General features: G+C 33.5%; 1 protein-coding gene across 2 annotated transcripts in view; it reads left to right on the top strand.

The window, feature by feature from the left end:
- Window positions 1-11,065, top strand: part of FAM188A (family with sequence similarity 188, member A) — a 142,606-nt gene that overhangs the window by 22,802 nt on the left and 108,739 nt on the right. The window contains exons 2-4 of one of the 2 annotated variants that reach the window (XM_005876564.2): window positions 2,471-2,550; window positions 6,200-6,260; window positions 8,093-8,269. In XM_005876564.2, the coding sequence (XP_005876626.1) occupies window positions 2,471-2,550; window positions 6,200-6,260; window positions 8,093-8,269 (318 nt within the window). The remainder of the gene's footprint in view (window positions 1-2,470; window positions 2,551-6,199; window positions 6,261-8,092; window positions 8,270-11,065) is intronic. The other variant, XM_014547986.1, reaches the window with a different exon arrangement.

Raw genomic sequence — 11,065 nt, 5'->3', positions numbered from 1 at the left:
ATAATTGAAACTTTGTTGCTTTGAGTGGAGCTCAGAGCTGGCCGTGCAGGCAGGAAGCTTGGCTTCCTCCATCATTGGGGCAACCAAACCTCCTGCTTGCTCCAGCTCCGTGGCTGCCGACCGCCATTTTGGTTGGGTTAATTTGCATATAGTTGCTGGGATTGGCTGGTGGGCATGGCTTAAGGCGTAGCGAAGGTACAGTTTGCATGTCTGTCTTTTATTAGTGTAGATCAGGGGTCCTCAAACTACGGCCCACAGGCAACATGCAAATAGAAATATTGTATTTGTTCCTGTTTTGTTTTTTTACTTCAAAATAAGATATGTGCAGTGTGCATAGGAATTTGTTCATAGTTTTTTTTTAAACTATAGTCCAGCCCTCCAACGGTCTGAGGGACAGTGAACTGGCCCCCTGTTTAAAAAGTTTGAGGACCCCTGGTGTAGATATTTACGGTTCAAGACAGAGCATTCACAGTGGATAGCTATTGTGTTGGCTGTTGTCATTTCTTATTTGACAGTCTAAGGCAGTGGTTCTCAACCTGTGGGTTGTGAACAATGAAAATACATCCTGCATATCAGATATTTACATTACAATTCATAACAGTAGCAAAATTACAGTTATGAAGTAGCAACGAAAATAATTTTATGGTTGGGGGTCACCACAACATGAGGAACTGTATTAAAGGGTCGTGGCATTAGGAAGGTTGAGAACCACTGGCTAAGGGAAAAGAGGTCAGTGCCCCTGACTGAGTAATCAGGTATTGCACGTTGTAAAAATTCCTGCAGCACACCTGTTGGAAAATCACTGCTCTACACTATTTCTTACTTCACTTGCTATCATGTAGTATCTCAAGCTAGATACTTCAGTCAACTCTAATTTCTTTTGTACCAAGCCTTTGTCCCACTTGGAGGTATTCATCACATCTTAATGTTTACCACAGAAATATTGTTTGGATATAGTTTCTCCTCCACACTGTGTTGCTTTTATCAGTTTGGCACTGTTTTTATAGGGCTGTTGAAATAACTTCATCCCCATTCTAGTCACTTACAAAAGAAAAAAAGTATGATAATATTAGTACTTGTCAGGGTACTGTTATTAACCCATTATTAACCTCTTGTCAGTATTCCCTCCTCCCTTTACCATCTCCTCTATCCTACCCCTATATTGCCTTTCAGCTACATTAAATTTCCCTTTGATCCATAAACGTGCCCTGCTCTTACCCTGTATCCTTTAATAAAGGTTTTTTTTACCTGAAAGTTATCTTCCCACCCTTGCCTCTCTGGAAAATTCCTATTCTAGATCAACCTCAAAGTCACCTGTTATAATTTGACTTGGGGCAGAGTAAGTCCTTCCTTTTTTTTTTTTTGTTAATCCTCACCCAAGGATATTCTTCCTATTGATATTTAGGGGGAGAGAGAGAAGAGAGAGATTGTTTGCCTCCCACATGTGCCCCACTAGAACTGGGGATCGAACCTGCAATCCAGGTAGGATCCCTTGACTGGGAATTGAATCCAAGACCCTTCAGTCCTCAGGCTGACTCTCTAACCATTGAGCCATGCCAGCCAGGGCAGTCATTCTTTTCTGTATCCACAACTCTGTCTTCATACTTCTGTTTTAACATTCATTTCTTTATTTTAGTGTTTATTTGTTTATATGTCTGTCTTCCCTGAACTGTTGGCTCTTCCAGACTACGGACTCATTCATTCATATATCTAGATGCTTGGTGCATTATCTGATGCTTATTAAATATTTGTTGGATGAATGACTGAAATATAATCTTTCATGAAACTTTACATATTCCTAGCCTGTTGGAATTGGAAGTGATCATTTTAAAGATGACTGAGGCCTACAGATGTGAAATGATTTCCTAAAGGTTATACACATAGTAACTCAATTCTCACTTCTGTCCTTGTGCTGCAGTGTGCCAGTGCTCTCTGTGGCAGCTTCTACTAGCTGCTCTCAGACAATATTGGTTGGGGAATATTTAAATTAAGACAGAGCCAATGTGAGTACATTCACTGCTATGTATGATACCATTTAATAATTTTTAGCTTATAGAATGTGAGACAGAAGATTGGGACAAAAAATACATGTACTGTATGGAAAGGGTCCTAAAATTTTGTTTGAATTCAGTAGATTGACTAGTCTTCAAGTAAATGAAATTATATAAAAGTCAGATTTGGTATCCTTTTCCACACTTTATCCCCCTAGTCCACTTAGAGGGGTCCCTGGATACAAAATATTGTGTGTGCATGTGTGTGTAAGTGTTTATGTGCACTGTGTGGGGAAGCATAGGTTCCATATCTTTTTTCAAAGGGTTCCTTGATCCCCCCCAAAAGTTAACACGGCTTCTGACTTGAAAATATGTTGCTGTGTGATAAGTGATCTTTCTCAAAGCAAAGTACATTAAAAATTCTTTTAGCTACTACTTGAGTTACATTTTTAATCTTTGCTACTTGCTTTCATTTTTAGGATTTGTGTTTAGTGAATCAGAGGGATCTGCATTAGAACAGTTTGAAGGTGGCCCCTGTGCTGTTATTGCACCTGTTCAGGTAACATAGACTACTTTATCAACTCCTTAGAGGGACGTGTTCAAACATTTCATACTTTACTTTTTGCTTTCTAATATATATGCTCTGTAATCATGATGCATGGTCAGTTACCTCTCAACTTTTGTTCATGTAAATTGCTATAGATATAAAAAATCTAAGTGCATTCAGTGGAGACACAACAGTATGGTGATTGCCAGATGTGAAGGGGGTTTGGGGGAATTAGAAGAAGGTATAGGGGGAATAAATAGTGATGGAAGGAAACTTGCCTTGGAGTGGTGAACACACCAATGATGTATTGCAGAATTGTACACCTGAAACCTATATAATTTTGTTAACCAATTTTATTAAATTCAATACAAAAGAAAAAAAGTGAATTCAGAACATGAGTAGGTTACACAGCAATAGCCTTTGGAATATTATAAAAATATGTATTTTTATTGATTTCAGAGAGGAAGGGAGAGAGATAGAGAGATAGAAACATCAATGATGAGAGAGAATATCATTGATTGGCTCCCTCCTGCACACCCCCTACTGGGGTCGGGGGCAGATCGAGCCCGCAACCCGGGCATGTGCCCTTGGCCGGAGTTGAACCTGGGACCCTTTAGTCCGCAGGCTGATGCTCTATCCACTGAGCCAAATCGGTTAGGACTGGACTATATTTTCAAGAAAACATAGTAAGTGTTCCCTGATTTTCAGAAAATGAGGAATTAATGATCATGTCATTTTTCTAATACAATGATCCTGTTGAATAATAACATTTTATACTACAGATAAGTACATTATAGCAATGATACTATTTTTATTTGATCTCTCTATAAGAATGATATTCCTAAAATGTTGAATATTTTCATGACCTAAAATTTTACAAATTTTTAAAATAATTTGGCAGATTATACTATTTTAGGGTATAGCTTTGACCTTTAAATTAAAATTAGTAGCAACTGATTTAAAACAGAATTTGCAAAATAAAAAGATTTTTTAATCTTTATTTCTATTTTATTAATCCCATAAAAGATAGGGTTAATCTGAATATATGTATTTGATTTTGAATATTGATGTGTAACATTGTTTGAATTTCAAAGACTGATTTGTTATAACCATTACATTGTTAAAACCAAAAATTGAATTTTCAGTTTACTGTTACACTTACGTCTGAAACAGCAATGTAACTTTAGAACTGTTACAAAAGAAGCTTGAATTTGTTGTTTATGTTCAGTCAGCAGGTTTTGAAAATAAATATTTAATGTGGTATTTATTAATTCATTGGGCATAAAGAATGCATTCCTGAACTGTTAGCTTCAAAGTAAATTTCTCAAAACTTATACTTTATACACTTACATTATTAAATGAAAAGTATATTCCTTGAAGGAGGGGGGAAAAATCTCCCTTCATGGCAGATTCTAAAATAATATCCTTTTAGGTCATTATTTTATTTCTTTAAAGAGTTAATATATTTTTTACATTAGTAGAATTATTAAAAAAATTAAGAAAAAATTGAATGTTTGAAGTTTGCTTGGGAGTTACTGAATATAAAGAATAAAATTTAACCATAAATTGATTAGAGAAATTATGTTGAATAACAGGCAAATTTTGGTTGCTAGTAGGAATCTTATTATCTAAATTTGAAGATTCCTTGTCCTTCTCATTTGCAAGTTAGATTATATTAACTTTGCCCCTCTTGTGCCATTAATAGTACCTTCAGGTCTTTATTTATTGTAAGTCAATGAATGCAATTAAATGCAAGATATACCACAGGAGTTTTTTGTTTTATAAGATTCATTACATTTCCAAAATGGCAGTTATTTGTGCAAGTGGGGTTGTTGTATAAAAAAAGATAATTGTAATGTTCAAAATCCTGATGTGTCTTTGAGGTAGTAATTTAGTTTTATAGTCACATAAATCTTTTCAGTCATAGAGGAATTTTGTTTATATTGCAATTTCAAGTAAAAGTCAAAACTAAACCATTAAGAATAATGAAGGGAAATGAGCAAGTCCAGGTATTAAAACTTTTTAAATTATAAAAAATAAGATATGCGCTATTGCTAAAAGAATAGTCATATTATAGAACCAAGTAATCAGTGGTGGAGAAAAATGAAGTTTACTGAATTTCACTGATATGACTGGTTGGCAGTTTGAGAGGGAAAATTAATTTAGATAATCTCATATCATATACCAAGTATATTCTTAAGGTCATATTAAACCACAGAAAAACTAAAAATAATGTATTATCAACCATCTAAGAGAAAGTATGAGTTCCAGACTCAGAAAAACATTTGCAGTGAATATTAACAATAAATAGATGTTGTCTTTCTTAAGAATTTGAACAAATTAGTTATAAAACACAAAGACCCCAGAGGTGAAATGAGCATGTATATGCAATCAGAACAGGTGAAATGGTGCTGGACAGCCAAAGAATCAAGATGTTCAACCTCAGTAGGAACCCAAGAAAGTACAAATAAAACTGTAACTAGAGTCTACTGCTTACTCTTTTTAATCTTTAAATAGAAAATAATTGCCAGTACATGTAAGGTAGGATATGCTGGCATACTCATATATCACTATATAGTACAAATTTGTACTTAGATTTTGGAAGGAATTTTACATTATAATTGGAACCATGATAATGCAGTTTTTTTTTAATGTAATAATTGTACTTCCCTGTGAATCTTTCCTAAAGAAATAACCTTTAATATGGGAAATGTTGTAGTCAAGAAATAGCTTTTATATTTATAGCAGCAAAAACATTGCAAACAACTTAATGTACAGTAATGTAGTATAAACATGAAATAATATTTATGTAAATTTTGATAGCTTGATAGAAATTTGGTGATTAAGAATTACTGTTATGAATTCTGTGGGAAAACATTAAAATGGAAAATAATCACATTGTATACTACTGCTTTCAAACGCATATAAATCAGAATCATCACAGTAACCTCTTTTTCTTGAATCTGCCCCCTAGAGATTCAGATACAAAAGATGGAGGCATAAGAATTTGCATTTTAGATAAGACTAGGATGCGATAGCCCTTGAACTGCAGTTTAAGAAGGAAACACTGTACTACCCTGAACTACTTTCTATTAAATCAGCAATGTAACATAGTTGGTTCATGTAAGGAAAGGTTAGAAATCAGTTTGTTTTTTTCTCTTAAATCTTACAGTTGTTTTATTTAAACCAGGAAGCTAGAAGCTTCTTATAGAGTGATGACTCATAGTGGTATTCTTGTATCACAAATCAGAGCTAATAGTGCAGAATCACTCTTGTATTTAGATTTCTTTTCCTCCAAGGAATCAAAGAGAAATGTGGACTTATTCCTGGCTTTCACTTTACATTTTTTTTCCCACTTTACATTTCTTTAAGTTTCCAGTCATGTGTCTGATTTTGAGTCAGTTCTTCTATTTATCAGAAAATACATATTATGAAAGAAGAATTTTATGGACATAGAATTAAGTTTATAATAGTATATCCTGGATAAATAATTATCTTCAGTTACTGTTGAATGTGAAGGAGAGCCATTTGAAATTTTCATAGTGCTATGCAAAAGATTAGAAAGGTGGTGCAAATTAGTTTTTTTATATTTTAAAATAAAAGAATGATATAAGGTATATTTGTGATGCGTGGTAATAATTATTGCTTTAATTGTATAAAGGCATTTCTTTTGAAGAAGCTCCTGTTTTCTTCTGAGAAGTCTTCTTGGAGGGATTGCCCAGGTATGATAGCTATCTTATAAACATTTACTCCATCCTCAATTTTACAGGTGACCTATGCAACATTCATTGGCAATAGTTAAGTTAAAATGATCTATTCTTAAAAAGTGCACTATCAATGAGATATTTTCCCTTAGGTTTCTTCTTTTTTTTTTTAAGCTATGTTTTTATTGATTCTTAGAGAGGGAGAAGGAGAAAGAGATAGAAACATTGATGAGAGAGAAACAATGACTGGCTGCCTCCTGCACGCCCCTTACTGGGGATCGAGCTCAAAGATGGGCATATACCCTGACGGGAATCAAACCCATGACCTCTTGGTGCATGGGTTGATGCTCAACCACTGAGCCACACCAGCTGAGCATGTTTCTTATTTTTGATATTTCAGGAAGATTCATGGTCAGTGACTCCAAATTTTTAAATGCATATATTTCCAATTTGGTATTCCCAAGACATATAAGACAGGATAATATAACTAAGGGAAAAAGCTTTGGCCTCTTGATAAAATAAGGATAGAGCACCCTAAACTGTTAAATTACAGCATATTATAAGGAGTAATTGTTTTATGTTTGTTTTGTCTTAGCTCTAAGCAGGAACTCAGTTATCTTTGTATTTCTGCATCTTTTAGTATAATGTCTTACACAATGCAAATAATATTGCAAATAATTGTGAATTAAATTGCAAATGAAGCTGCCATAGCTTCTGCAATATGCTTAGGTCAGAGAGCTGTCTGGTACTACCTGATAATTCACTTGACAGCTTACAAAAATCTTACACAATTTTATGTGGATTTCACAATACCTTGTGAAAGGAGGTAGAATATATTATAATCCCAGTTAGTATAAGGGCAAAACAACTTGCATTCTAAACCATGCCCATAGTGATTTTGAATTTAAGAGTTAAAAGTATCATTGTCATGTATTTTTTATTCATTAATAGTGGGAATGCAAAATAAAGTTTAGTAGAGAAGAGACTATTCAAGAGATAATATTAACGTCAACATTTTACTAATTAGATTGCTTGCACAGAAATATATTCTTATTGATAAAAAATGTATATGCATTTTCATAAATGTCATATGCTATGGAGGTTATAAAATGAATGACACAGTTCCGGCCTTTAAAGAACTTTAAGTCTATTAGGAGAAATAGAAACCTCCCTGTAGCATACAATTTTACATAGGCTATGTATACATCTTATCCTCTTTGAAAGTTTCAGAAAGCAATAATACTTCTCAAAAAGGGGAAGGTGGCTAAGGTTCAGGAAGAAATTGAGCATTTGTGCAAAATCTATAGTTCAAATCACTGTAATACAGTATTAGTAGCTTCTATATTATGCAGCATAACAACAATGGCCCCTGCTCATCTAATAGGTTGTGGTATTGTTTGTGCTGAGGGTATGTTATCTCATTATCATTACTCTATGGGACAGGAAGATCAAAGACATTAGATTAATTCAAAAATGGGGGGAAAAAGAGGTCTCAACAGGCCCTTACATTGTGCCTGGTTCTACAATAAAGGAAACCTCGTGACTTAAATGTTTCATTTGTAGGTAAGAAAGAGTTGATCTTATCAGGTAGCATATTTTTTTCTAGTAATGTTTAATTCTGCATTTTTTAGGATTCTTTTTCTCAGTAATGGAAATATTTAGTAATGGTGACATTGTAACCCTCAAGCACATTATTTTTCTAAAATATAATTTCAGATCAGTTGTTTGGATTTTTCCCACACTTGGAATGCTTGATTTTCATTAAATGAAAACATTCTTAAGATTGTTATTCACGCCCGGATTTTTTTCCCAAAGGAAACCATTGTAATTTGTACTTCGGTTATTTTTAGAGGAAGAGCGGAAGGAACTCCTTTGTCACACCTTATGTGATATTTTAGAAAGTGCCTGTTGTGACAACTCTGGATCATACTGCTTGGTTTCATGGTTAAGAGGAAAGACAGCCGAGGAAAATGCTAGTATTTCTGGGAGTCCTGCAGAGTCTAGTTGCCAAGTGGAACATTCTTCTTGTAAGATACATTTTTTTTCTAAAGTAATTTCTTATACCTTTGTTTTAATAAAACTATTGACAATTTTAAAGAAAAAAGAATTAAAAATTTCATAACATGTCTCTTTTTCAGCAGAAGCTTAATTCATGAGCCTTAGTATTTTTCATTTCCATTTTGATTATTTTTTATTTATTTATTTATTTATTTAAATATATTTTATTGGTTTTTTTACAGAGAGGAAGGGAAAGGGAGAGGGATAGAGAGTTAGAAACATTGATGAGAGAGAAACATCGATCAGCTGCCTCCTGCACATTCCCTACTGGGGATGTGCCGGCAACCAAGGTACATGCCCTTAACTGGAATCGAACCTGGGACCTTTCAGTCCACAGGCTGACGCTCTATCCACTGAGCCAAACTGGTTAGGGCTCATTTTGATTATTTTAATTGCTAAAGGACATTGCATTTGTTTCTTTTTGCTTTCATTTTTGGGGTTAAAAAAAAAGGAAATGCATTTCTTAAATAAAAAAAAAATTCTCCTGCTTGATGACATTCTCTGTGAGCTTTGAAACTCTCATTTAGAAAGTTTAAAGAACGTATTTATATATACTTTAATTTCAAATGCCTTAATGTTTACTTTGGCATTAGGGAAGAAAAGGCTCTTTTTTTTCCAGAAAATTTCTTAAAATAGTTTTTGTTACTTTATAGAGCAAAGATGGGGACTTTTTTTTTTTTTTTTCATTATGTTTCCCTTTCTCCTGAACTTTTTGGATATTGTTACTGTATATGAATTATTTTAAAGTAATTTTAATTATGAGTTTTAATTTTGCCTTCATTTAAGTTTTTTGTACTTTGAAGATTTTTCTTCAAAATAAACTAAATAACTATTCTCATTATAAAAATAATATATTCTGTAGTCTTTAGCGTTTGAAAATTCTTATGTAATTGGCCTAAAAACTACCAGAATGAACTAGTGGTATAGAAACTAGATAAAAAGAGTTGCTGTCTGGTTTTTCTTTCCAGGACCTATCTTACTAGCAGTTGGCTTTTGATAATTGGTACTTCCAAGTGTTTATATAGAATAAGTGACTTATTCTACCTATAATGCATTTCATTAACATTGGAAATTATTTTTAAAGAAATTAGACAACCGATTCCTAGAAAGTAAATTTTGATTGTGATATACATCTTGCTTTCCCTATAGGACTGTCTGTGATGCACTATTGCCTCCTTGAACTAAAATGTGTCTGTGATGTCAGCATTTTCTCTTCTACCTCTGCAGTTACATTGGCGAATTCTAATAGCACATTTGCAAGGAAGAATTTTAAAAATTTAAACAGTTCAATGACGTTTTTATTTTCAGGCCTTTCAATACAACCTTTCAAAAAATTTAACATTTTTAGAGTTGATAATACAATTGAAGGAAACGAGTGGAAAATATTCATTAGGTTGATAGTAAAAAATGTCATTAAGATTAAAAAAAAAGATTGTTTTTAAATATTTTCTAGGTTTGACTGGATTGCATGTAAGCATATTTAATAGTTTCATTAAAGTTAATCAACATTTTGACAATAATAGTTGAACTAATTAAAAGTTATTTTAAAGATTAGGTGCTTAAAGTTAGTTTATATTCAAATATAAGAAAATAGTAAGATCTTTTTGTAACATTTTTTATTAGTATCTTAGTATATACTGTGTACTTATTAGGGACTGTGCTGTACATTTCATAGTAATAGGTTGAGTGGCCTCATGATACGTTAAATTTGGTACTTCAGGAACTAACTTAGATGGGCATACTATATTGAATTCCTCTTCAAAAAACATATTTTACTGATTTTCCAATTTACTTTGCCTCATTTTAAAAGTGGACATGAATAAAACCAGATTTTAAATTTGTTTTTTTTTATAATCTATAAATTTGAAAAGTTTTATTAACTGAAAATTTAAGAAATTTACTTTAGATGTTGATAAATGAAATGAACTTACACTAAAATTTGTATTCCATGTAACAACCTATTTTACCTGTTCTTTCCTTTATTTCCAGCTATGTTTTTTTTTGTGTTTTACATTTTTCCATCATCCTGCCTGCTAAGTTTTTTATTTTGCTTGCCTCCTTTCTCTAAGTTACTATCTTTATGTCAACTTTTGTAGTGTATGCCCTATAAAATTATTTAGATAATCAGGTACAGGAAAATTAGTACAATTTGGAAAACATTAGGTAGAATTTTTATTTTATCCTGAAATTTTAAATGTGAACTATTTTCCCCATTGTCAATATTACATTCTGCACAAACATTAATTTCATTGGCTTGTGTGGTGTGTATAGTTTTGGCTTCTGGTAACGCACACTTGTTTGCAATAGTGAACACTCAGGTTCAATTTCAGTTTGTTTCCCACACAAATTAAAAGATTACTTAAGTCATTGGATTTTTAAAGATTTTAAAAAGTAATTTCAAACATTTGAATATTGATACTAGACTTTGAAAGGGTAACATAATGTGACCTTTTAAATTGTAAATCAAAAATTGAGAATTAGTATTTGAAAGTACTAAGATTTGCTTTATGAATATACCAGTGGCCCGGTACACGAAATTTGTGTACGGGTGAGGGGGTGTCCCTCAGCCCAGCCTGCACCCTCTCCAATCTGGGACCCCTTGGGGGATGTCTGGCAGTCGGACATCCCTCTCACAATCCGGGACTGCTGGCTCCTAACCACTCACCTGCCTGCCTGCCTGATCACCCCTAACCACTCTGCCTGCCGGCCTGCTCGCCCCCAACTGCCCTCCCCGGCCGGCCTCATGGCCCCCAACTGCCCTCCCC

The sequence above is a fragment of the Myotis brandtii genome, unplaced genomic scaffold, assembly GCF_000412655.1.
Source record: "Myotis brandtii unplaced genomic scaffold, ASM41265v1 scaffold49, whole genome shotgun sequence".
Taxonomy (NCBI): Eukaryota; Metazoa; Chordata; class Mammalia; order Chiroptera; family Vespertilionidae; genus Myotis; species Myotis brandtii.
This window is presented reverse-complemented; position numbering and strand designations above follow the sequence as displayed.